The following is a 27,216-nucleotide window of genomic DNA, read 5'->3' as shown; positions in this document are numbered from 1 at the left end:
TTTGAAAACCCCACGAGCTACTATTTAGTTATGATGCAATATGCAAATATATGACTACTGTTTTAAAATATATTTCTCAAACCATTAATAATTGATAAAGTCAACTACAAATCACTGCAGGTATGCCACATCACGTGCATGACTTTGGATTGTTATGGAGAGCGCCCATATTTTTCTAGAGTGCGTTGCGTTACGTAATTATTAAAAATAGAACGAAGAAGTTTCTAGAACATTTAGTCATGATGACTAAGCGAGAACTTTAAGGAGAACCTTCTAGAACCGTGACTCAGCATATTTTTGTTATGATGTAATCATAGTGTAATGTTTCTAAAAATAGCAATATTACAGATCTCTAGAACATTCTAGAACTTTTCTGAAAGATATATAAGGAGTCACGCTAGCTTAAAGAGAAAGGCCTTTTAGTGAGCTATAACTGCTGTTGCGAAGAGCCCAGAGGAGCGAGAGCCGGACAGAGTTGTTTACTGGAATTGAAAGCCGTGTGGAAGGCTACGTGAGAGAAAGAATTACGGACGTCGACATTTTGTTAAAGATTTTCAAGAGAACTGTGAGTTGTGCGGTAGTACACTGAGATTTAAGTGATATTATTTGTAAAGGGCTCTAAGTTATAAGGATACTGATTGTATTAGTATTTATATCGCGCCGTAGCTAAGTGAAAAAGATAGTTATTGTACTGGTAGTCGATATCGCTTCGTAGTTATTACGTCAGTCAATAAAGTAGTTGAGTTGTACGAGTTATATCTTTCTGGCGGTTTGGAAAATACCGTAACAGGATTCCCAATGAAAAACTGGATGAAAATATTTAAAGATTTGCATATTGTATCCAAACTTTAGAGATTTGGATACAATATCCAAATGTGCACTGATTCTCGGAAAATCATATGACATCAATAAATTAATTTGAAGTGAATGACATCTCAAGCAAACAACAAAATTTTATTCCTTCAAAGATTGTAACAAAATAGTTGGGTACTTCACATGTTATCGCAGTTCGTAGAATTTATGACGAGTTTAACAATACATTTATCGAAAGTTACTCCCTGAAATACTGAACTGACATGATCTGTATCGCCCACTTGTTCTTGTAAACCGTAGATTTCTGAACAGAATTGATACTAGACGCGTTTTCCTCGTCAGAAGTTTTAGGAATCCGAAACCTTAAACTTGACTCATATATCTCGCACAGTAAACTGAATTGATAAACTATAATAAGTTGGCTAACTCCCAAATGGAACATTCCAACGAAACTATTTTTATCACATTCTCTATCTATTGTTTACAAAGAAGAATCGGCAACTCGTTTCAGAAGCTATACCAAAAACTCGTGCTTCGTGTTTCATCAGGGGTTACAAACACCTCAAAACAAAAAAAGCACGAGGCCGCAGGCCGAGTGCTTTCATCTGTTTCTCGGTGTTTGGAACCCCTGATGAAACACTCGCACTCGTTTTTTAAATATTACTTCAAACACAACCAGCTATGATTTCAATCGAGACTACATTTGCATAATGACAACACTATTCTAAATCATCACTGTCCGCATCTTCAGGCTTTTTGGTCTCTATAACTTGACCTGTAGAATTCTACGAAACATTTGAAATTATTTTAGATTTGTTGAGATTTTTCGTTTTACTTCAGCTTTAAAAATTGCAACAAAAAGCATGGAACAAATGCGAATGGATATGGAAAATAAACATCCACACAAAAACTTTGATTTAAACTTTGAGACGCATAAAATTGATGCGTACATGCCAAAGATTAATCCTATGTACGACGAGGTTGCTCGATTAACTGGACACAACGGCAAATTCGACTCCTCCCGATTACTCTCTATGTCTTGTTTCTTTTTTTTTTTAGCAATCTCGGGCGATTGTTAGCCGTCATTTAAACAGAAAACTTCTTTTCTTCCTCATACTCAAGGAATTGAAATTTTATATTTCCGAGCTCAAGAAATTCCTAAGATTATCATTTATCCTCTCCCTAGTTTTGTGATATTTCAATTTTTTATTTTCAAAATTATCACTATCTCGATCTCGAATGAAAACGCGATAAACAAAAACTCAGCTTCACGGAACCGGTAACCTCGGAAATTTGTATTAACGGGCACCTGGACATCAAATCGGAGGGGAATAACAGGAAACCTTTTCCATGAAAAGCTATTCCAAAAGTGCCTTTATTATCAAATTGAAATCAAGCAACCTATAGTACAAAACATCACTCAGAAAACCTTTCATCTATGTCAACCTTATACACCGTTAGTTTTCGTAGTACAAGTTTTAACGACTTATTATTTTTTATGCTTTGTAAATAATCAGTTACCGACCAATATCGCACTCATGGCCTCGCGATTCGTGCGATATCGGTTTTCGCGTGCAATTTGAAGCAGAATTCCCTCGTCAACGTAATTAATTTTCGTCTAAATCTGAAATTCGATCCATGCACTTGTTTTCTTAACTTATTTCTGCTTCCTCAACTGGTATTTGGGACAACCCTTAGTTAGAGATCTCAACGCCGTTGAATAAAGGTCTAGTTATGTTTACGTTTTTCTATAACTCATAGTGGCATATGTCTATAAAGTTCTTGAAATGACAGACAAATGCTGCTTCCCTTGGCCTCTAGTTTAATTCCTTACCTTTTGTTTACAACCCACCCGCGCATATAGACAATGATAGTCCGTAGACATTCATCTTCAGTGTGAGTCGAAACCTGCCTCACATCAGATAAATTACTCAGTACTTAAGTGTAGGTATCTACTGTGGGTGTTTTACTGTTAAATGAGTTAGTTTTCATTGTTGTTAAACGATACCGAATATCCACGAACTTAGCCGGGAGTTGGGAACAGGTTAACAGGAAGGTGGAAATCAAATCTAGTGACAATCGCTATGGCACTGTAAACTCCGAGAGATTGACATAAATGCCGGCTTTTCGTAAATATTCTAAATTGACGAATCATATAGTATTCCAGGGGGCTAATGTGTCTGAATGGATTTCTTAAAAGAATTCTTGTCAGCACTCGTTCCTTAGCCTTATGCTAGATGACCCTAACCAATGTTTTTCGTTCGCCCGCCTCTTAATTAAATTTAAATAAATGAATTTAATGACTGAGAGCCTAGTGCCCCTAAACAAAAATATTGGGAGTGGGCGACAAGTGTTGATAGTTGTTTCGGAGGGAAAATGAGAAAAAAATTAAGTTGAATGGCTTTAAAATTATTGTAGCCTACATGAAAATTCTCGGCATTTTTCCCGGTCGTGAACAGGCAAATTTTGATCAGCCAACTTTTGTTAGCGCACAGCACTAGTTGAAAAGACACGATCGGAAGTGGACCTTTTCAAAGATAAAAAATAACAAAGCATTTAAGATTTATTGGCTTAAAGTTATCTGTTCTGTTTCATAGCTAGGGATTATTAATCTCACTGACACTACGTCTATTCTTCTCCATATAGGAGCCACAGTAATTTAAAGGAGCGGTATGCTGATGGGGGTCTTCATTCAGCTATATCAGATACGCGTTAGTTTTTACCTCCTTGTCCCTCAGTTCCTCAGCCCATTCACAGCCATCATTTGGACATTGCAAGAAAGGGAATCTTTCTTTCTGTTGCTGTATCAAGGAAAATGTTCTAAAACAAGATCATTACATCACTTTATACCTATGTCACCAGCCTTCAAATGGGTCAAGTCCTAACGTTTTAAGTGAAATAAAAGTAATGGGTGATAATGAGGAGCTCAGTTTGTTTTATTAAACAAATAATTTGTTTTCTTCAAGAGATTATCAACTGCATGGGGATAGGTATAAGTTCTCGCGTCTAGAATCTCATGTTTTCTGTTAATCAGGGACTACAAACATAAGTGCCTTGAGATTATGATATTCGAAAAAAGGCATACGGAAAAAATATCTATGGGGTATACATACAAGACAAGTAAAATGTACATTACAAAAATTAAAAAAGTTAAAAAATTGTTCAATACTTGAAATATTTAAGCCTGTTTCGAGAGAACTTATTTGCGTGTTCAAATTCAATGGAAAACACCTCAACAAGCAAACTAGTCATAAAGTTTAAGAAGCTAAATATATTAATTATCATGTCTGGGTCCGTATTCTGTCCGTCCGACGGACAAGTTAAGGACTTTCCTTGTCGTCGCCGCCTGTCAAAAAAAATAAAATAAGCTTTAATATGTCAATGAGTTCAGAGATCTTGTTTGTTTGCAAGTTTTTACAGGTACTGCAAGTGTTTGATTTTTGGACTAATTTGATCAAGTTCAGAGTAGACGATATATGATCAGGTTTCACCTTGAAGCAATCAAAACGAGAGCGAACACTACTGTATCTCAAGCAAGATCAAATTATTTGACTTCCGCTTTATATTCCAAATTATTATATGGCTGTGTCTCACAAGGACTGGGAACAAACGAATTCATGAATTTGATTGGCTGAAATCAATATTGAAAGTGGTCCAGATTTTCCCATCTAGACCGGCATCTAGACCGGTTTAGAAAAAAAAGGTACAAAGAATATAAAAAATTGGCATATAACATCTTATTAACCGAGCTGGGTCGGTCTGTATGGGAGAATCTTGACCTCGGTCGCTGGTACAGACCTCACTGCGTTCGGTCTGTACTGGCGACCTCGGTCAAGATTCTCCCATACAGACCTCCCGCTCAGTTAATAAGAACTAAATATTGGACTCTTTGGAGATGATATTCGGAAAACAGTCGACGCAGCAGTGAATACGGATTGAAATGTATTTTGGTAAGGACGCGTGGAAACGAAAGCATATAGTTTACGAAATGATTGAAACTAAGGCAACGTATTGCCATTAAATGAAGTTGAGTCATTTAGTAAATGTTCACAGCGGTCATTACCAATGCAACTGAAGTGTATGAACATGAAACAGATTTATATCTTCTTTCTTAGTAGACCTACACTTCCAGCGTAATGGTTAAATAAGCCAGTGAAGATTAATATCGAAAGGTGTTTATCATTTATTGATACCTTCTAATATGCGCGTGAAGGCATCCTTTGCAGTTTCTGTGGTCACATCTCGTTTGAACTGGTTCCTTTAGTGGCAGATGACACATCAGGCACTGAAAATCTCTGTCAACTGCTTCCACAAAGTCTTCATCGTGTCTCGAAGGAGGGCGAGATTCATTCGACGCGGATTGCGTTATTTTGAAAACTAGTACTTAATTATGATGCAATATGCAAAAAAATGCGACTCATATTGCAAAGCATCTTTCAAGCGCAACCAAGCCATGATTTTTGGTCTCTATCGATCAATTTGTTTAATTCTACGAATTCAAATATTTTCGATTAATTATAGATTTATTGAGATTTTTCGTTTTAATTCAGCTTTAAAAATGCAAAATAAAGCATGAAACAAATGAGAATGGCTATGGAAAGTAAATTTTCACACTTATTTGGAAAAATTTGCTGCAGTACGAAAAAAGAAAACCCTATAATGGCTTCTCTTTTTTCAAATTCTGATGCAACGGTGAAAAGAAAGACTCTAAGGTCTCGTGTATTTTCTGATGACGTGAAGGCGTCATCTTTCTCAAACAGGTTGAAGGAAATTGTCATCCGGTTCGTCACGAGTTTCGTATAATTAAATGTCGACTCAGTCAAGCATAGATATTTCTCGGAAATTTTGTATTGTTTTCAGAGAATTGTTTTCAGTCAAGTGACAGTCGGTGTGAAGCAGTCGACAGAATATTAACTTTGTTGGAGTTAAATACAGTCTTGGCCAATGGAAATCTCTGAAAAACGCTCATTTACCTTCAGGTTATAGAGAGGATTTTATGAGTCCGATTGACGACAATTTGCTGTGTTTAATTTGTGAACTACCCTTGCAAGATCCAGTTCTGACGAGATGTGGCCACAGATTTTGTAGACAATGCCTCGAGCAACATCTTGCAAGGTTTGAGCTCGCATCTTTACTTTATTGTCCCTCGTCAATGCAAGTTACATGAACGGTCTTCTCATCGTTTAAGAAATTTCGTTAAGGTATTGAAACTCGACATAAACGTGCCTGTGATAAGTCTGTCATAACATCTCTAAGAAAGCATAATGTCGTTGAAAGCTAAGCTGGGTGACTGACATATCGCACTAAATAAAATTAAGAGTTCTCACGATTCTACTCGTAATTCAAAGGTCATGAGATGATACTTTACTGAAAAGCATTACCGTGGATAATTCATTATTGTCCACGAACGGCGGGAATGCAATGGTAAAGGCACGCTATTATCTTTGCAATTAAGATGTATTTCAAGTCTCAATTCTCGATTTTAGGGCACCATTAGCCTGTAGTTATTTTGGCAATATGTCATTTATCACAGTTTTTGTCCACAACGTTAGTCATGTAGTTCAAGTTGAAAGCGAGTGGTGGCCAGATTTTGGAAATGGGGAAGCAGAGAAGTAAACTTTGTTTATCGTCGAATGATATAAACGCTCACGGTTATTGGCATAATATATGTAAATGATATTACTATATCATTCAAAATATATCGAAATCAACATTTTTGATCTTAATTATTATCATTTAAATTTCAATAGACAAGAAATTCAACATCAAGTCTGTAACTGTCCTGTTAACAGAGAGGAACTTGAGCACAGCCTGGTGCAGATGACCGGTGACAATTAAGCCTTGTTCATGCAAAAGCAAATGCAAATTTACTAATCGAATGTAATGAATGAATAACTTTATTAACGTGTCAATCGTTCTAGTTTTACAAGTAAAAACTAATTGGGGACACCTACTACGTAAACTAAACTAATAATTATAATAATAATAAGAAGAAAAACTATATACAAACAATATGAAATTGATAAAATCAAGTTTTAAATAACTCACTATTTTCACAATTAGTTTTCGATGTAACATTTGATAGGTCAAGGACTCTGAATTCCTTTTTAAATGCAGTTAGAGAGTCAGCCATTTTGATTGATTTGTGGAGCTTCGACCAAATATAAGGTCCCATGTACCTTAGGCTATGTCTTCCGTATGTCACCGTGTTGTATCTTGGTAAGTAGAAATCGTCTGCATTCCTAAGATTGTACCTACTTATGCCGCAACTAAAACGTTCAGAAATGTATGGTGGGACTAAATTAGTCTTAACCTTACACATAAATATAGCCATGTCCTGGAGTCTGCGATTACATAACGTTGGAAGTCTTGCTTTATCTAGAAGTGCTTCATACGTGCTAGCCCTGTCACAGTAAATAGCCCTCATTGCACGCTCCTGCAGCCTTTTAAGCTTTCTCTCGTCTGACGAGCGACAATGGTGCAATACTATATGACGATATGTAACTTGGGGTAAAATAAAAGCTTTAAAAATTCTTAATTTAGCTTCAGTAGGCATTAGATTCCTAAACCTCATAAGCACTCCTACTTTCCTTTCCCCCTTAGTACAGACATTATTGATATGCTTAGTAAAGTTCAAGTCATCATCAATTGCCACTCCTAAAAGATCAATCCCGGAGCTTGATTTTATGTTAATCTCCTTTATATTTAGGTTCATTCTCTTTTTTTTGTGTCCTGGTCCTAGACTCAAAGCGTGAAATTTATCTTGGTTACACTTGAGTAGGTTTTGTTGATACCATTCAGAGGTACGAGTTCCCTCATCGTTCAGGATTGTTTCTACATCCTCAGTCTTCTGTCCAGCAGAGTACACTTGATGGTCATCAGCGTACATAGCAAGCCTATCTGTATGAATATTCTGGACAAGATCGTTCTGGAATATGTTCCACAGCAGTGGTCCTAGGTTTGATCCTTGTGGACAGCCTCTGCTTGTCTCTCTCCATTCACTAAAATCTCCTGATCTCATCCGCACCCTGTTTTTTCTTTCTGTGAAGTAGCATCTCATGTCTATCGCACTTTCCGAGAAACCATAGGCCCACAATTTTGCTAACAACAATGGCGGATGAAGTGAATCATATGCTTTCGAAAGGTCTGTCGATAATATTCCGATCACGTGTTTGTTGTCCAGTGTCCATTTCCAATCCCCCACCAGCTTAACTAAGGTGATCTCACAGCTGTTTTTCTTACGATAAGCTGTCAGGTTTCTGTTAAGACGAGGCTCCATGAAAATAGTTAGCTGTTTGCCCAGTAACTGTTCGAAGACTTTACCCAGTGTACTCAGTACTGTCATCGGTCTGTAGTTTCTAACGTCCCTCGGATTGTCCTTTTTATAAACTGGGACCCAATCCCCTCTCTTCCATTCCACGGGCCAGTAATTTTCATCAATGCATGTATTAAAGATCTTAGTTAAGGATGGCACCAAGGCACCACCAACTAGTTTGAGAACTTTGTTAGACAGCCCATCATGACCGTAACTATTGTTCGTGTTCAAGTTTGCAAGGGCTGACTGCACTTCGGTTTGACTGACTTTACTGGAGCTAAATTTGGGTCCATTCACAATTCTCATACTGTCGCGTATGTCTTGAACACTCTTGAAGTCACGTAATTGTTCCTCAGTTAATTTCAGCAACCCAGAGTCATCGATACCCTGTGCTATCCCTGTAAAGTATTCAACAAAGCAATCAGCGACCATTGTTTGATCCTGTATGTCACTGCCACAATTTTCCAGAATTATCGCACTGTCATCAACCTCTTGAGTTTTAGAGTCCAGGAAAGGCTTGAAAACTTTATAAAAACCTTTGTAAACAAAGGGCTGTCAGATACGTAAGTGCAGTCGATGATATCCAAGATGGTGGTGAGCCTTTTTTCTCAAGTATGGGGTTTCTTGAATACTCAGGGAGTATCTGTGTCACTTCCCGTATTCAATGCAGCAGAAAATTTTAACTTCCTAGCTTAAAAAGCATTTCAGTATGAAATGGATGAGCTCGTAGACAGATTCTAAAAAGGGTTGAAAAGTATTTTAGTAATAAGAGAATGCATTCGTAAACAGATTCTTCAATTACTTTATTCCAAGCGCTACTTTTTTTAGTCGTCTTTGAAATGAACCCAATTCTTGCCGTTCTGTGTAGGAGCTCTGGGGGGTAATAGATCCAGCTCAACTTTAATTTAAACTTTGAGACGTTCTGAAAGGAAGATCCTCTCGTTTACCATACTATGCCCAAATGACGGCTGCGAGTGGATCGATGAACTGAGGGAAAAAGAGGTACAGAATCTCTATGTGGCTTCAAATGTTAATTTTAAATCCCACTACCTATCCTTAACCTCTTTGTCAGAGATGTAAAAGAGATTACCCTAGTATAAAAGGGTAAATATGCTTTCTGTGCTATAGGTGCTAATAGATACGTGCTTATGTGATTCAGGACCTAAGAGACACGACCCTCACCGGTTCTAGCGCTTCAAGAATAATAAAACATTCTAAGGGAAGGTTCTATAGAAGACAAAGAAGGAGAAACGAAGAGGGAAAGAAATCTTAAGAGCGTAATCTTTACATTTTCATGCATTTTGGAGCCTGTAAATGAGAAAGCCCCAGGAAAGATCACTGACGCATCCTTTAAAAATTAAGTTACGTACATTTAGCTTTTATTTGTGTCAGCCTGAGGATGACATACGTGGACATGCTGAGATTTTTACTGTTTTCCTAGAATCACCTGATATCGTGCAGTTTCTATCTTGTACCCTGTGCTAACGAAAAGTGCAATGCTTCAGTTAAAAGGCTCGGAATGGAAGGATATGTGATAAGCAGTTGTGAATGGAGAATGATTCCTTGCGATTATTGTGGGGAGCAACATCCGAAATGTCTGATGAAAGTAAGTCACAATAATATCGAGTATATTTTTTTCGTAAAGAATAACGAATTCTAAGCTATCCAAAGACCTTGAACACTAATTCATCATTAGGGCCTTCATTTTTCATAATAGCAGTGGGTGCTTGTGATATAAATAGTCATTAGCAGCTGCCATGGTTTGGAAAGTACTGTTAGAGAAATTTACCTTCCTCATGGGGTCTCTTTCTTCTCTTTCTGTCTCGTTCTAAATAGTTATAGGACGCGTTGTAATGCTGACGATATCATAAATAATGAGTAGTAGGATCTAATGGTGGGGCATTCTATTGAAAAAATGAAAGATATCTCTATCTTGGTCCTTGCAGAAACATATGGATGATTGTGCAAAGATGCCACTGGTATGCGAAAATGGTTGTCGGGAAAACATCTTACGAGAAAAGGCATGTTGAACGAGGTTTATAAACGCGGTATTTCATTGAAATCTTAAGCTGATTAAGGTTTATTTTCTTTTCAACAGATCGAGACCCACAATGACAACGATTGTCTGCTGGCCATAATCTCCTGTCCATATGTTGATATGGGTTGCACCACCAAGGCAATTTTTGTTCTATTTTTTTTCTTTGTATCATTGATCACTTACACAGTAGGAAACAAGCGACCTTACTGCTTAAAAATTACAGTTTCCTCATTTAATTTCTGTGAATAATTGCAAATAATCTCATATTTGAAAGCGTGTTACGGCGGCTGTCATTGGTGCAGATAAGTCCAACCAATTCCATAACATCTTAATTATTAGTTATCTCCGTGACATTTATTCCTCGTTTCAGATTCCAAGAAAGGAAGTCGAACTGCACCTCCAGACCACAATGAGAATCCACTTTGAAAACGCCTGCATAATTTTTTAAAAGGCGAATTCTAAATTTGAAGAGAAATTAAGAGCCCTTGAATTTGACCAAACAATACTAATACAGGAGAAATCTACCCTAAAACATCAAGTGCAGGAGTTAAAATCTGTCAATGCTTTTCTCGAAGCAAAAGTAACTGCCCAGGAAAAAAATATGTCAGAATTGATGAGCGAAAAATTTGTGTGGAAGATAACTGATTGCAGCGACATCTTAAAAAACGCCAAGAGTAGATCCAGCAAAGATATATATAGCTCTCCATTCCTAACTGGAAAACATGGTTACAAATGTTCGATTTGTTTACGACCTGATGGAGATCACTCAGAGAGGAACACGTACATTTCTGTATTCCTACGTGTTGTGAAAGGTAATTTCGACGCCATTTTGCCATGGCCTTTTCGTTGTGACGTCACATTTAGACTCCTTGACCAAAAGGACAAGATAAATGTGTCCGAGCGCTTCATTAATCGCCCTATAAAAAGACCGAATTCAGATGCTTACATCAGTTCCATCGGCAGTAGGAGATTTGTATCCCACAAGAAAATGATAACATCGTGTTACCTTGTGGAGGACGCCATGTTTCTTCAAGTGGAGGTTTGTCCACGCAGCCAAACTAAATTCTGAGACGTGAGGACGTTGGACTGGAAAAGTACAGAAAGCAGAAAATGACCCTGTAAACCTTTAATATTTGGATATTTTAAGGTGCCCATAAATTCCAATATAGAACTGTTAACGAAAGATGTATCTTGATATGCTTATAGAAATTCAGTGGTGCACTATTTCAGAACCGACAATGGTCCCAGATGAAAACTTTGGGCAAGGTTGTAGGACCCCCTCCTCTCCCCCGAACGGCAGTTGAGCAGGTGATAATTTTTTCATCTGCGCCAATCATATATGCTTTCCCCTTTATGTATGCAGCGTTGACGGATTATTAGTATTTAAAAAATATGACCAGACAATTTTGAGCAACTTAGAGGAAATGAGTCGAATCATTTCAGCACTGATGTCATGCCTGTCATAATTACTTTAAGGGGAAATTGTAGGATATATGACAACTGAAATGTATAGTAGAATACTTTCGCGATGAATATCAACTATCAATGTCAGAAATAAGTACCTAGATAAATGATGCATAGGAAAGTGTCTGATTTTAGACTCTTTGAAGAGGAAAGGATCCATTTTCACTTTTCTTGACGCGTTTACTAGTTCACTTTTATATTGAGTTGTTTTTGGGTTGGTACTGGAGTAATTTTCTGTTTAACTGCTTAAGCCACAACACAAGACACATTACAGTGTAAAGATTTTGACAATTTAAGAAAATGCTGTTCACCGAGTGGTTTTGCCTTTTAAAGATCAAAAGTCAGCTGACGCAGTGAAAAGGCAATTATCAGATCTAAGCAACAAAATCGATCACACCCTTCATCTCGTGTTTAAGAGTCGCAAAATCTGTGAAGATCTCAGAGTACGTGAGCCTAAACCTCCTATAGTTAGCCATCAATGCGTTGTTTATAATTATAAATGTGATCTGTGTGATGCAGAGTACGTCGGGTACACCAGCCGGCATTTACATCAACGTATTAATAAGCACCGTAATTCGGCCATCGGCAAACATCTAAAGAACGACCACGGCCTACAAACCATCGGCGACCTGACCAAGCATTTCAACGTACTTAAAAAGTGCACCGGGAAACTGGACTGCTTAGTTCATGAAATGCTTTTCATAAAGAAGATAAAGCCCTCTTTGAACAAACAATCGGATTCCATACGCGCGGAACTATTTATTTAATAGTTTACATTTATGAACTCAACACGCGCAATTATTTACTTAAATTAAAAAAAAAAAAATTTTAACTTTTTACGTTTGTCACCTTCGTACGGTATAAATTAACTATTCATTTTTATTCTCTTCTCACTTGAGAATGATGACATGGAGTCATCGAAACGTTGTGTATCTTTCTCGCTTATATTTATTCTTAAATGTTTAAAAGGTTGTCTCTCTTATTTCCACCCGGTCAATTTCGTCTCAAAAATAATTTTGCCTGAAACTCTGTCAACAGAAAGACTTTGACTTATAGGAAAGAACTAAATCAGATTTGGTTTGATTCGAGATAATTTTCTGACTGCATTAGGGGCCATAATTATTTCCCAGTCTGCAGGGACCGTCGCAACGCCTCGAAAATTGAAAAATAGGCATATTTTGTAACTTTGTAGAATATTTGATTCGCATAGTTAAGCAACCGAATCTATATCAGATTGCTTAAAAACCTTTCTAGTTTGCCAAGAAAGTTAGAATTTGCCCTCTCAATATATTTAAAAAGGCGAATTTTAACATATTCTGACCACTATAAATCGCCATCGACCGATGGCCGTAAATAGCCTTGATTTAGACGTTAAGTTTTGGGATTTGGGACCTGGTTGACCACCCTGTCCTACACAGCCGTGAAGTTTAGACCTTTATAGGCAAAAACATGTAACAACCCGTGTAAGTTTTCGATTTTTCAAAAGTTATGACCGTTTGAATCAGCACTTGCACGAGCATTGGCGATCTTTTCACCTACACTAAAATCGAACCACTGGAGCAGAGTTCTTTATAAATACAGCTTACCTTCGGTGCATCTTGGGTTTATGTGAAATTTCAGATGTTCCTCGCTCCCCAAACTGGTGAACTTAATGATAACTCCAGCTAATAAATCCAAACTTCAGCGGTCGGCATCTATCGACACTCTTCTTTAACTGGTTGTTGCGAACTAAACTCGAAAACTAAAGCCATGTTTCACGCTTAATGTCCTGTTGAAACTTTAGATCACTGCTACATTCTCTTCCAAAATCAGTCATAGAATTCCAGAAGTCTATATGTCGAAGTTTGGGGGCTAAAATGTGGAATTTAAAGCTGGACGATAGCACTAAGGGAACACAGCTGTGGTTCCGTTTTCACAGAGGTCCGCATTAACGATTGCGGGTGAACCCGCTGGCCCTTTATTTTTTTCTGGAAGGCCTGCAAGTGTAGTATAGCGTGCAAGTTCTTTTTCGAAACCAGAAAGGCGTCAGTCTGTAGGGAGTCTTCAGCGAGGTTGATAAAGCTTTCAGAATGTAGAGGTGGCATCAATGATCATCTACAAGCATGTCACTTAGGTCAGCTTAGAGGAAAGGTACAAGAATATGAGCTTATCGTTAACATGTCAGGGTTGCCACATGACCTTTCCCCTAATCAACTTGAAGTACTTTGGATCGGCGAAAAGCATAGAGGAAACATGGGTAAAAACTGGCGACCACGTTGCACTTGCCAGCACCTGCTGCACAACGGCCGGAAAAAGCAGCTAAATACTAGAAATGCAGTTCATCTCGACGTGTCAAGGGAAATTAATACGATCTTTGCACAAATCGTTCCAACAGGTTCTCGTAAGTATGATTTTTATGTAAATTCTAGCTTACCAATCAGGTATTGTCCTGAAATGTGGAGCACGATTTAAATTAAGATAAGATCTACACATATATTGAGGTGCGGTAAATGTCAGAATTCAGTATTTTGGAATTTGATTAATATTTGGGCCAAAGCTCGCACGCAAGTGAGTACAAAACAAAACAAAAGTCAAGAATCCTTTGCTGCAAAAAGTCCATCTGAGGTCGGATGAAGCCGGTTGCTACCACAATAGCTCCATAGTAACAGCTGTGAGAGATGTCGCAAAAGGAGCTGGGATTGAAATTCATAGTTATCACTACTCGGAGCTGCAGTCTGGTGAAGACATTTGCGATCGTATCCTATGCCCTATGAGGTCCTCTATTCGTGCTTACTGCAACGAAGGGCACGATGTTCTAACTGCCGTGGACATGAGAGATGCATTGACGCAACACCCAGTGAAGGGAACAACTGCTACAGTTAGCATAGTCGACAAATCAAAGAACACTCTCTGTATAGATAAGATTGAGCATTTTAGTAGCTTTCACAACTTCGAAAAGAGATAGGCTGAGAAAAGCAGCCGTCCATTCGCGGGGAAACGAAGAGAGCGAAAATACGGCTGCTTTTCTCAGGCTAACATAGAGATACCGGTCTGAGAGTTTGGAGATGTTATGGCATTGGTAAAGGGAAGTACACTCCATATGACGTGATTTATAGCAAGCACCAAGGTCAAACGTCTCTTCGAGCCATACAATCTCAAGGGTTTTATGATCCTCCTGAAAAGCGTGTGGTCAAGCGTGGTTCAAAGGACAGCAAGGAAACAGAGAGTACAATGCCATTGTTTGAATGCTCTGTGCTTGGATGTGTTGAAGTGTTCAAAACGTTTTCGCAACTAGAGCTGCACCCGGACGTTGGAAAGCATACAGTCAGCAGGTTAAGTCAGTATGATGCATTCAAAATGGATTGGGCCCTTAAGTTCTCGTCGATAGATACAGCTGGTATCGAGTGTTCGAGCTGTTCGTCAGATTCCAGTACACCACTCACTTCTCCTGGGGATGCTTCGCGCCACTCGCCTCTAAGAACAGGATGGGCCATAGGCAAACCGAGGGGCAGTGTTAAATTTTCAAAGAATGTAAAAGAATACCTAACGGCATGGTTTACACTTGGAGAAAGAACTGGGCGAAAGGCAGATTCCGCCTAAGTTGCAGTGGACATGCGATATGCGAAAAAAAAATGAGTCAAATGCACGTTTGTTCACTAGAGAACAGTGGCTGACAAAGAGCCAAGTTCAGAGCTTTTTCTCCCGGCTAGCAGCAATGCAACGCAAAGATCAGGGTGTGATCGGGTTATCGCTGGACGAGGAGGAAGATGTCCAATGCGTCCAGGAGAATTCTGAGAGACAAGATCTGGTAGACAAAGTTAACAAAGAGATTAAAGTCTCGCATCCAATCTGCTACGGCACGTATGACCTCTGTGAACGTTACCATAATAACACGCTTCAAAAATTCAATGTGGTTTTGTTGAGAGCCATCTGTAGTCATTTTGAGATCCCTGTAAAATTGAGAGACGAAAAGCAGATCCTCGTAGACAAACTGTCGTACGTGATTAGGGATTGTCAATATGTTTCACTGTAGAATTATGTGAAACATGTCTTATACAGTTGCTGAAAGTGTAGAATATGCTCTACAGATACAAACTGCCTTTAGTTCCTATATCAAGTTCTGAAGGCGTTGTTATAGTGTAATACTCAAAGCTTATAATATCTCTGACATTAAATCTTGTCGTGCTTTACGCACTTAGAATTCATAACTAAATCAGTGAAAGATAGTACCTAGTTTGACGACATGTCAAGCAGTGTCTGATACACGATATAGGCATCGCACTGACACCGTGGAAATACGTTTTCGTAACGTCACAGTGACCGGTCAGAGGTCACTGAGACGTACCTCGATCCCTAAGAGTGAGGAGCGCCTCGATTTGTTCGCGAGATCAATGAAGGTATCGGCTCTTGCGTTGGTTTAAGGTGAAAAATATCCCAGATACTTCAAGCTTTTTGTGAGATTTGATCCTCTAAATGTGCTTTTGAAACTGAAACCAAGTTTGAATGAGTACTGGTTCAGTGGAGTCATTTTGTGTGGAGTAAAGTGCAGTTTTTTGCGAACTCCGGCTGATGAAGTGTCGATCGTGTTACTTTCCTCGACTTCAGTAGTGTCTAAAGCAGCGAAAGGGTATCCAAGCAAAGCAGAAGGCTGGTTTTGTATCATACTTAGGCAGAAAGTTTGAACACCAGTTGCATTTAAAGTGTAATTTGTTCGTAACGATAGAGGTGAGTCAGAGCCATTCTCGCGTTTGGAAAGTATTCATAATCACTTAATTTAATTTAATAATAAGTTCTTATATAGCGCAGTAAAATTGAACTCTATGCACTTTACAATTACAATTAACAAAATTTCAGTAAAAATCATATACATTCAATTGTCGCTACTCTATCTAAACTAATGAATTATTACGTGTTATACATATATTTGACAACGTACGATATCAAAAAATCTGGTGGCTTAATTTTTGAAAAGATAAGTTTTCAATAAGCATTTAAAGGAGTCAACAGATTCGGCATTTTTTATGCATTCAGGTAGTTGATTCCACAAATACTTAGCTTTGCGCCGACATGTGGCGCTTCATAAGTTTGGAAATTATTTGCATTGGTAAGGATTTTGCTGTTTCTGTCACCTTTCTGACATTCTGCACCTTATGAAACGGGCTATTCAAGGCTACTTGTAAATAGAAGAATAGAAGAGGCTTGTAAGTACATAAGAACGAATAATTATTACTCCGACTCACTTACAGTTTTTCTTTGCATGAAGCCTTTTTGTTAACAAGCGATTTAAGGTGGCTCTATATAGTATTTTACGAGGCTTTGGGTTTTACATATGCATGAATAATTCAGTCTCCCTTGGCAAATGTTTATCTCACAGCACTCGATAGAAGATCAGTAATGAAAGCCTACAGCCTTAAACTATATATGGAAACCCTTTCAGAACTTCAAAGCTGTTGCTATGGCAACTACTCTTAGAAATGCTTGGCTTGCTTTTTTGACCTATCTGACTTCTAACCGGTGTTTCTCGGTTTCTACGCGGTGAATTTTCTTTGTTTTGGGGGAAACAGAGTTAACATCCAAGGAGTTTCAACTGATAAAGCCACAACAAAATCTGTACATAATTTTCGGAGCAATTCGCAATTTTCGTTTTTGACGCGTATTACATTTATGTATGTATAAAATTCGATGACTTTTTTGTAAGAGCTAGGAAAAGGAAAATCCTATCCATGTGCCAATTTTCAAAAAAATTCACCGTCTGGAACGCGCCCAATATGCGCCTTTAGATCAGTCTGAAACCCTTGTTTTTCGTGACGTCATCAAAACAGAAATTCTTCAAGTTACGGTAATGCGCATGCTCGCGTCGCTCTTTCTTCAGCACATGCCAGTTGAAACTCTAAGAAATCGCCGCTTACTTTTCCCCACCACGGCGAAAAATATACCTACGTGTGGAAAAACATATGGAAATGCGTGTTAACTTGTAGTTTCCTCCGATGCTTTGAAGTTTTCAACGATCTTTGCTAAAATACGGGTTGTTTTTGTTACTGGCGGGGCTTTGCAAGTTGTTGAAGATGGAAGCAGAGACAATACGCTAACAAGCCCTTTTGCTCCGAACTTCTCGAAAACATTTTTGAGATCTCGGTATGAAATGCCACTTCCGGCTATTTTTTCAGCAATTTGTTGCTTGATGGGAAATTCTGCGTTTGTTGGATGATGAAGAGTTCCTCGGAACGTCTGCAGGAGTTCGTAGCGACGATCAAGGATCTTCATGTCGTTTTCTGCGTACTGTGTTGATGGCATGTTTTCTATCAACATGTCCTCTGAAATGGTGAAACAGGAGTCAAAGGTTATTCTTCTTAGGGCTTTAACATCCTCCATTGCATCGTGTGCGGGGAAAGGTTCATGGGAAAGTGTCTGGTAAATGGATTGTTGATTTAATTTAACTGTGGAACCATCCGGTGAGACCAGAGAGGGATGTTTACGTTTGACCAAGTTCTTCATCACAGCATAGTTAATAGAGGGGACCCCGCTATTAATTATGATCACAGGGAGAGTGTCAGAAAAGAAAACTTTACGACAGGAAAGTTTTTCACAAAGTTGATGTCCACCTTGACGAAGAAGGGTTGGAGTATCGAAAACCCGAGAGTCGTGCCCGATTAAAACAGTATAAATATTGTTATCGCTTTTCACACGCCTGACAGTTTTCTCCAAGAAGGTTAGAAAATTTTCCAGTGACTTTCCAAGTGACGCAGTTTCTATTGGTTGATTGTCTTTGAACAGGGTCCTGACTCCTCTGACTGTTCGGACACTTAAACCATTTACCCTTGTAGCACGAATTTCTACCTCTCTCAAAGGAAATATATAGATGTTGAAACAGTGCAAACCTGATTGATCAACTGCTGAAAGTTGACATATTTCTGCGGTTTTCCCCGCACGTGTTTGTTTCATTATCGTAAATTACGAAACTGTAAACAGTGTTTCTGTCATAGGGAAGTTTCTCCACCACTGGTCTGATTGTTAATTCAGGAATGCATGTTTCAAAGGTTTTCAGCTCCCTTGAAATTTTCAAATTGATGATGTCAAATTCTTGGATCAGTTTTGTAAAATCGTTTGGATTAAGGTTAAGTCCTATTCCACTTTGGTATGTGTTTCCTTCTTTAGCTTGTTTTTTACCTTTAAGAGTTAACTTCTGCTTATGTAGTTGAGCTCTTTGGCGTTTGAAATTAATGCTGGTTTTTCTAAGTTTGTCATGGGTAGCCTTGTGATCCATCCTTTCAATGTGGCTGAAACAGTGTATACCAGGTTCAATGTTGAGGCTCTCAAGTTTTTGGCTAATGTACTGATATCCGAGGTTTACTTGGGAGATGCCACAGGCCACTCAGAAGTCATTACATGCACTTGCCCCGTAGTATCTAATTTTGGGACTGTTTTGACCCTATAACACTGTTTAAGGCCTCGTTTCTCTGCGAATTTGCCCCAGGTGATAACTTTGCACCCACTACATCAATACAATATTCATCAAAAATTCTGTCCAAAGCTTTCCTCAAGTCATCACCATAGAGATCTTTGCCATAGGGTAAGTCAGAGTGTTTATAGTTAATAGGGTCTTTCCTGGCACCACACCAGGATTCATTGCAATTTGTGTGGTTTCCAAAGGAGTGTGGAAGAATGCCTTTTAAAGATTTTAGAAGGGGTGATCGATTCCCCTTATTTTGAGACACGCTATAAGTAAAACATTTGACCAAGTAGTTGATAACTTTCTGTGAGAGAGCTGATGAATTTACAAATTTCTGACGTTGGCTTAGGTGGCTAACCCATATTTTTTTTCTTCTGTTGTGTTTCACAGTGACAAATTGGCTGAAAGTGACAATATTGATACTCAAGAAAATTTGACACTTAGTTTTGGCAGTTTGTCTTCTCCATTAAAATAAATGAGCGAAGGTAAATTTTTTGCAAAATTAACAAAATTTTGTAAAAGCTGTAAATGCTACTTGTGGTTTGTGGAAAATTTACAACTGCTTGTTTGTTCCAAATTTGCCAAAAAACATTTTTTGTTGCTATCAATAGAAATACCATTGTGTGACACTTGGTATAGGGTAAGAACTTGCCCAAAAATTTATTGCTTATGAGAATTTTTGTAATGTTTTGAAGATGTACGTGTTTAATCAACCACATAACTGTTTCTTGGAAACCTGTTCATTTTATACAGCCTCAATGTTATGCGTACATGTACTTGCCATAAAACTGAGAATTCATTTTGATTTTTCTTTAGTTTTGATTTTCTTTGGGCAGAGAAAAAATTGTTTCCTCCTACCTGCTTTACAGTGCTGACAACATTTCAATGAACTTCTCAAAACATACAAGTCCATAATTCTACTTCCATGTGGAGTGCAATTTTCCTTCTTTGTTTCTTTCATATTAAAATTCAATATATGCACATGATAATGATAATTTTATTATTAGGTTTTAACTTTAACCAAACATTTGTTGGAATTTTAAAATAAAATGTCAAAATGTTTAGGTGTAATCATATTGACGAAACAACTTGCTATGAAATATTTGTAGTATAATACAAAAATTCTATTGGAAAATTCATTACTTGATGAGGGAATTCTGCATTAAATTGTATGCAAAAACCGATATCAAGTACAATCTAAGGCGGAATTCACGAGTGAAGTAGTGGATTTTCGCAATTCCACGCTAAATACCTCACTTCATTAACCAATCATAAAGCGAGATTTTATTCAATGATGCGATTCAAATTGAGAACAATTTTTAGAGCAAAGAAAGACTCAAAGAAGCACTTTTCTCAAAACGTTTAGGTGAATTGCTTGGTGGCACGCATAGTGAAAACAAAATTTAAACTACACCTGACTTAAACGGGTTTCTCTTTTTTTCGGTGGCGACCAATCTTCTACCACTCCTTTAAAATCTAATTTCCTCTTTGCCCTCCACTCCTTTATCTCACGAGTCCTGTCATCCACGTTTCCACTTCGAGTGGGTTTCCTTTGTGAAAACCGACCCCTTTCCTCGCGCATTGGTGGTTGTTTTTCCCGTGTCAGTTGCACCTCTGCAGACACTCCAGCTGTTTTCAGCGTATCATCGCCCATGGAGCTCAAAGCGAAGCCTCCAACCATAAAAAGTGCTCCTTGACCACGCTGCGACTTCCTTCGCGTTCGATCACGACCGTCTACCCTCTCTGATATCGGCGCAATAAATGCTGCGAATTGACTCCTCAGTTTAACCACGTCAAGAGAAGACGAAAGAAGTGTATTTTCAAACACGTTTTTAGGAGTTTGTAAGTGGAACGCGACTCGCGATAAAAAGTCTTGCCGCCATGTTTATTTTTGTTTTTCTTTTAAATACTCGCGCGCTCGCGCCATTCGTACCCATGCTTCGCGCGCCGAGGAAACTATATATAGCCACCTTAAGATCTCTATTACAAGTTTTCAGTACGTTTGCTAGAAACTGTAGTTACTACCTTTTTTTATATTTTTTAATTTGCCCAACAGCTGTACTTTTCGACACGAAGCGTTTGCAATCGTGGGATGTGGCTAAGTTTTACTTCTTTCGACACTGGAACAACAGTAAACTTCTCAGATAGGTATCGCTTAACAATGAAATCTACAATATTACTGAAACTAGCAAAATTGTTTATTGGTTAACCCCTGTGCAACTACCCCCTTCCCTTTAAAGAAATAGGAAATGGACATCATCTTGTACTGGACTATCCCTTCCCATATTACAAGTTAATGACAACCTTTTGGTCATTCCTCGTGACGTACGAATTGGGCATTGACAGCTGATCTCATCTTTTCAACTTTTTCCTGAATATTTTTGATAAACAGGGGTGACTTGAAATACTTGTAATCCTTTGCCTTTGGCATTTCTAACTTGGGAGATCTGTTGCTACTATCATCACCATCATCGTCATCATCATCATCATCATCATTATGTACTTCTCCTCCACCATCATCTCCATCAATACCTGACAATAATCCTTTATTCCATGTCTCAGACAGCCTCTGAATATCAGAAATCAGGTTGGGGAGACATATGATGCATCCAACACTGTTGCCACCCTCATCAGACATGCACAGAGTATGAAAGGTGTGGCCACAGGACAGTCGCTGGATAGATGCGTGAGATGGATTATGACATGCTTCTGCATCACAATCTACTGAAGGCTGTGGTCTGGAGGAAGGCCATCTGTATGCCAAAGGTAAAGATTTGGTACTGAATTCCTTCTGAAAACTTGCTAGGTAGTATGGTGCTTTGCCGTAAGGCCGTCCAGCTCTGTTCAGTGGCCTTGGCAACATGTAAGATTTGCCTAGATTCAGTGCTACTCTCTCAAACATGGCCAGGATTCCCTCAGATGCCAAAACTGTTGATTACACAGGTCAATTGCAAAAATTATATACCCGTTTTTTATAGAAGAATACACAACACTGTACTTTATATTGACAGCAACATAATCTGGTGATAAATGTAAGTTTATCAAAGCTGCTGTGCACATACTTGTATCTATGCCTTCTTTTTTGTTAAATGCAAGTGGGCGTATTAAGGGAAGCACTTAAAACTCTCAGAGGCCCCTTAGATCTTCTACTGATACATACCTGAAAGTACAAGCAAGTCTTGGTCACTATATCCTCTTAGATATTGTGGGACATAGGTCTTTTCGAATCCATCTTCCTAAAAATTAGATCTTGCAATAAGCCTTGCAGTTTCTTGGATTTTATCTCCCTTATCTGTCTTTCGTATTCTTGATCTTAAAGTGGAGTGGAAGATCTCAACCTTCTTCTCATTCAAAAGAGAACAAAGAGCAGACTTGGCAGCATGATAAGCAGGGAAGTTTTCCCGTTGGTATTGTTCATCGCTGATCCACGAAAGCGATGCCTTATTGTAATGGTGTCTGTCCATAGCTACAAACATGATGGCTAGACGCTTCATAGAGGAAGCAAGCTGTGGAAATTGCCCACTTCTCACAATTACAGGATAATGCAGAAGACACAGAGGGTTGAGCTCTTCAAAAGATGTGAGAGACAACTGTATTCAGTGTCCTTGCATTGTCCAAATGCTTGAATTACTTGTGTGCGGATTCTCAGCCAATCACAAAATGCTAGCACAATGCACAGTGCCACTCTGTCTAGCTTGGGCTTTTCAGGTAATCTAATTCTCTGACCAAACACCGATGCATAGATCTCTTTGAAAACGGGATAGTACTGCTTTACTACATCTTCTGAACTGTTCAAATATACATGAAACTGTCCTAACTCAGGGATTAGGGAAATAACTTCTTGATCTAAATTAGCATGGCAGACAATCTTTTTTTGATGGTACCATGTTGGCCAGTCACCCGCAGTGGAAACCACATGTAATTTAAGGAATTCTTTGAATTGTGGTATTACATCAAAAATGTACTGGTGGCAAGCCTGGTAGTCATCCTTACTGTGCAGTGTCTGTTCAATCTCATCAATTAGTATTGTTGATTTCAAGGCTTGACATTCCTCGGGATTTCCTCTGGAATAAACCCTGTAATAATTAATTAATTATTATTGAATATACAGTAGTGTTAGAAAGTTAAATAATTAGAAACAAGCTTGTGTACATTGTAGGAGAGACTCTTTTTAACAAAATGCACAAGCTTAGAAACCAGATATTTAGCAGACAAACTGACTTAATGAGACACTGCGTATTCAATGAAGTCCACAAATCATTACACTTTTCATACTTTTTCCAAGACTGGACAGCATTAAGCAAGAATGCCACTCAGATTTTACACCAGTTTGCATTGTAGATGCTGTTGGTCTCTTTTTTTTTCCTCTTCATGATCATAAATGATTGTTCAAGGTTCACTTGGTGTATCTACAGTAATATACATGTACTGATGTGCTGAAATATACACTCAGTCATCAGTTTGGAATATTAGTGAAATAGTGAGATGTTTTCTGTCTTGCCTTAGCTCTTTAAAAGATTGCCGCAACATAAAGAGATCAATTTCCTTGTATGGTTGGGCCAAGCTCTCTAGGAAGAAATTTTTACTAAATTCAGGCCAAAATCTTTTTATTTCTGTTATGACAGCTCTGGTGGATATCCCTCCTCTGCACAGCTGGGGTGGACTTCCAGGAGATGAAACCATTACGCATCTGTGAATGCTGGCTGTGTCAACTGGTCGAGGAACTGCATCTACAGATGACTGTATGTCCATGAGAAGAGTTGTCATATGGACAGCATTAGTAAGTATTTGCTCTGTTGGTTTTTTTAACTGTGTTGATGTTGTGGAAATCATCCATGCATAGTATTTGAAAGGATTTCTGCTAGGCCAACGCAGAAAATAAAATTATTCAGTGGTAGGAGTTTTCTGTAGGAAAATCCAGGTATAAAACAATATTATGTATGTAGACATGTATTTTCACAAATTTTAATTACTCTTTGAATTGCTTGGCAAACCATGTATTCTGCCCTCTCCAGATGACTAGTTGCAATACTGTGTCTCTTCTGAGTGTTAGTTTTCCCATCATCCCTTGCAAATCCTAACACTTTTCCAAGAGCCATTCCACTAGATTGGAGGCCATGCAGCTCTAAGAAGATCGAACTTTCGTCCAGGAATTCACCATGTCTCTGATTTCTGATTATCAAACCAAATAGGTTTTACACATTTGATCACTTGGAAACACACATTAATAGTTGAACCGAGATGCATAAATCTAAAAGTAATGCTAGGCAAGGAAGTGAAAGGAAGCACAGTGGAGTTGGAGGAGCTAGGCTTACACCCAAATATTTTGAATCCATATTTTTGCCACCACCACCCCGCCACCTTCAAAATTTTGCTTTGTAACACATGCAGGCATTTTTCATTGAAGTAACTTCCAACTGTCTTTCATTTTATAGTGTCCAGGGGATTGTCTGCCAGGTTAATATGTTTCTTGTTTTACTTCTTTAATAGATTTAATTAAAAAAGCTGCATTGTTCATAAAATTATTATTTTTGCATTGCGTCTTGTTTTGTAATTTCCTGTAAAAAAAAATTATGCATGTGGTTGTGACTCATTTAAAATGCTGTGAATGTTCTTGGTCTGCTGTGGTATTCTGCATTAGAATTTGATTTCATATATAAGTACCAGTGTGGCCTATAACTAAAAATACCTGTAATATAGTAGCTGCCATATAACAGCTGTTGCCCTTTTCTCCTGCAGGTCTGCTCTTTTTTCCCCATGACGTTCAGAGAGAATACTGTCAAGGATGATCTTAAACAGTTTTGGAGAATTTGATTCTATGAATTCTTTAAAAACTGGCTGGCTTACAAGTCACTACCGATCTGAGCATTTTTCCATTTTTTTGCTTAGAGTTTGTAGGAGGTCATTGAATGTTGCTTCTGTTAGAGATAAATACAATTTAGGTTCAATCAAAATTGTAGTATTATTGCTATTACAGTGTATCTTCTACGTAAAAAAGAGCTTCATAAAGGATGAAATTGTTAGTTTACCATTTAACTTCTCCCGGATGCGTTTACAAGTTGATGCCTCAAGCATAATGTCCCCATCCTGACCAACTAACATGTCACCAAACTGTCCTTCAACAATCCTCCAGTAATCAGGATTTTTCCGCTGTGACACAGATAGGGATGAGCTTTTTGTGGCTTTTTTATCGTAGTAAACATTCTTTTTCTTCAAAACCACATGTAGTATTTTCATTATGGTGTAACATGCTGTAATTCTAAGATCTACATAGTACCATTGACTATTATACCAAACAATGTTTACAGTTAAGAGTGTACCTCGGAGGTAAATTGTTGACTAGCTTCAAAATCCATCTCTTCAGTTTCTTGACATACCTGTTACAATAGTGTTACAATGAAGGTGAGAATAGAGGTACATGCAAAGAAAATGGCCCATTCAAACAGAAAAATTATGCATGTGTAACTGTGGCAGTTCACATAACACATTGAGTACAATCATACCTCTTGTTTAACAGTGTCTATCTGACTCTCAGTTATTTTGACATCACACATCTGCGATGGTAGTTATTTTTAGAAACCAGTCAACTGTTGAAATAGTCTTGTTTATCAGAAGTTAACGAAATACAGTTGATAATTGTTGTCAACCTTGGTTTCCTTAATTATGAGCTTTCAAAACGGTTGGAAGTTAATACTGTTGCTGAAAAAAAATTTCCTCCTGCCAACCCTCCTCTAAAAGCACAGTATCAATTTAAATAGGCATTTTATGATAATACATACCTTGTTTAATTCTCCCCCAAGTAGAGGCCAGTTTTTGAATCTTTTGTAGGCCTCAGCTCTACACAGATTACACCAACGTGTCCCTGGTCTATAAGTAGAAATTTTCTGTCCAACTTGGTCCAGAATTTTGTAAAAGCGTGCTGGAATACGATGGCTGTGCAACTTCCGTGAATGCCCCCAAGTCGACAGACACGAGCAAGTTTTGTCATCCTCTCGGCGAATGCGGTCGAAATGCAGTTGACAGACTAACTCACTGGGTCCAAAGCAACCAGCTCTACAAACCTGAGGGGTTGGTGTCCTCAGAACACCACTGCAGCCACTATTTAGCCGTCTGGTTTTCGCCTTGGCGCACAACATCCCGTAAAAACAATGCACTGTTTCTATGGACTCGCAGATCAAGTAATACCTCACGAAACAACAACAATTTCACATCGTGTGCAACCTCCGTTAATTTTTGGCAAATTGTATAATAGAGACCAAGAACTTTCCTTGATTTGAGCCGAGTTTAAAGGCTGAGTTTGCAGTATCTTTTCTAAGTTTTACACTTTTGTGAAGCAGGTGAGACTCGCGGCGAAAACCATTAAGAAGTTACCGGCATTTTTTTGTTTTCGCAAGGGGTGCCGCTGACCAGCAAAATACTGTACCGGACCCCGAAAAACGTATTTCCGCAGTGTCCATCGCACTGAGCCTTGCTCTTCATGTCAAAATTATTTTTAACAAAAACAGGGATTAGTGTGTTCAGCTTCTCGCAGTCAGTGATATTTTTTTTTATTAAAACGATTGAAAATTTACTAGAAGCAACACTTCTAACATCTGTTCATACCAAGCATGTGTCAAAATTTTTATCACGTTGGTAGCCGAAATCTCCGGCTATTCCCAGGCTGCTGGTCTGTGGACACAATCAACGCGGAACCGAGAGAAGCAAGCTCAGGATATTTGATATTAATTTATTAATTATATCATATCAAACTCCAGGTAAAAGCATTTATTCTTTTCAGCCACAATTTTCTCCCCAAATATTACATTGGGGTGTAAATTGGGATAGAACAAAACCATGCGACACAAGCTATCAGCGGTCTTCTCTTTTGTGCGGACCTTTGTGAGAACAGCACAACATCGAACGGATCGTCGTGATCTAAATTTGGGCGATTATTTCTTCACTTCAGAAGCCTAAAACCTTCATTCCTCACTCAGCTTTTAGATATGGAGAGTTCATATTCTGATTCTGGAAAAATTGAGCTCGGAAGCGATATTAAATGGGTAATTTACCGCGAAATGTGGCCATAATTCCGACCATTTGTTTTGATACCACGAATCCCGATGGATGCCGCCTACTTTTCGAAGGCAATACCTAGCTATTTGATGAGGTTGTCAGGGA

General features: G+C 38.4%; 2 protein-coding genes, 3 long non-coding RNA genes and 1 pseudogene across 8 annotated transcripts; 3 read left to right on the top strand and 3 right to left on the bottom strand.

Annotated features, from left to right (window-relative positions):
- Positions 1 to 5,613: 5,613 nt before the first annotated feature.
- LOC148729450 (uncharacterized) lies at positions 5,614 to 7,351 on the top strand. Its single transcript, XR_015988502.1, has 2 exons — positions 5,614 to 5,928; positions 6,564 to 7,351. It is a non-coding gene; the product is annotated as an uncharacterized LOC148729450 (long non-coding RNA).
- A 1,201-nt stretch (positions 7,352 to 8,552) lies between these two features.
- LOC148729449 (TNF receptor-associated factor 6-B-like) lies at positions 8,553 to 12,466 on the top strand. 2 transcript variants are annotated; one of them, XM_088724522.1, is made up of 4 exons: positions 8,553 to 9,734; positions 10,075 to 10,149; positions 10,227 to 10,304; positions 10,537 to 12,466. In XM_088724522.1, the coding sequence occupies exons 1-4, from the start codon at positions 9,648 to 9,650 to the stop codon at positions 10,612 to 10,614; spliced, it is 318 nt and encodes a 105-aa protein (XP_088580648.1). In that variant the 5' UTR covers positions 8,553 to 9,647; the 3' UTR covers positions 10,615 to 12,466. The 2 variants fall into 2 exon arrangements, with proteins under 2 accessions (XP_088580648.1, XP_088580647.1); XM_088724521.1 differs by having other exon boundaries at positions 10,227 to 12,466.
- A 4,430-nt stretch (positions 12,467 to 16,896) lies between these two features.
- Positions 16,897 to 19,168, bottom strand: LOC148729448 (uncharacterized; annotated as a pseudogene).
- Positions 19,169 to 21,095: 1,927 nt separating this feature from the next.
- Positions 21,096 to 26,629, top strand: LOC111344309 (uncharacterized). 2 transcript variants are annotated; one of them, XR_015988495.1, is made up of 5 exons: positions 21,096 to 21,207; positions 21,622 to 21,825; positions 23,685 to 23,839; positions 24,495 to 24,516; positions 24,799 to 26,629. It is a non-coding gene; the product is annotated as an uncharacterized LOC111344309 (long non-coding RNA). The 2 variants fall into 2 exon arrangements; XR_015988496.1 differs by lacking the exon at positions 24,495 to 24,516.
- On the bottom strand, positions 21,231 to 22,638 carry LOC148729447 (uncharacterized). The gene is made up of 2 exons (XM_088724519.1): positions 22,220 to 22,638; positions 21,231 to 21,987 (listed from the first exon to the last, which is right to left on the bottom strand). Exon 2 carries the CDS (start codon positions 21,959 to 21,961, stop codon positions 21,371 to 21,373), a length of 591 nt encoding a protein of 196 aa, XP_088580645.1. The 5' UTR covers positions 21,962 to 21,987; positions 22,220 to 22,638; the 3' UTR covers positions 21,231 to 21,370.
- LOC148729446 (uncharacterized) lies at positions 23,651 to 24,885 on the bottom strand. 2 transcript variants are annotated; one of them, XR_015988500.1, is made up of 3 exons: positions 24,749 to 24,885; positions 24,033 to 24,231; positions 23,651 to 23,920 (listed from the first exon to the last, which is right to left on the bottom strand). It is a non-coding gene; the product is annotated as an uncharacterized LOC148729446 (long non-coding RNA). The 2 variants fall into 2 exon arrangements; XR_015988499.1 differs by having other exon boundaries at positions 23,651 to 23,917.
- Positions 26,630 to 27,216: the final 587 nt, after the last annotated feature.

This window comes from Stylophora pistillata, chromosome 6 (assembly GCF_964205215.1).
Source record: "Stylophora pistillata chromosome 6, jaStyPist1.2, whole genome shotgun sequence".
NCBI lineage: Eukaryota > Metazoa > Cnidaria > Anthozoa > Scleractinia > Pocilloporidae > Stylophora > Stylophora pistillata.
This window is presented reverse-complemented; position numbering and strand designations above follow the sequence as displayed.

Coding starts and splice junctions, on each gene's coding strand:
- LOC148729449 (XM_088724521.1), top strand. CDS start 9,648: ATGGAAGGATATGTGATAAGCAGTTGTGAATGGAGAATGATTCCTTGC. Junction 9,735..10,074: donor ATCCGAAATGTCTGATGAAA/GTAAGTCACAAT, acceptor TGGTCCTTGCAG/AAACATATGGATGATTGTGC. Junction 10,150..10,226: donor AAAACATCTTACGAGAAAAG/GCATGTTGAACG, acceptor TCTTTTCAACAG/ATCGAGACCCACAATGACAA.
- LOC148729447 (XM_088724519.1), bottom strand. CDS start 21,961: ATGTTTGAGAGAGTAGCACTGAATCTAGGCAAATCTTACATGTTGCCA.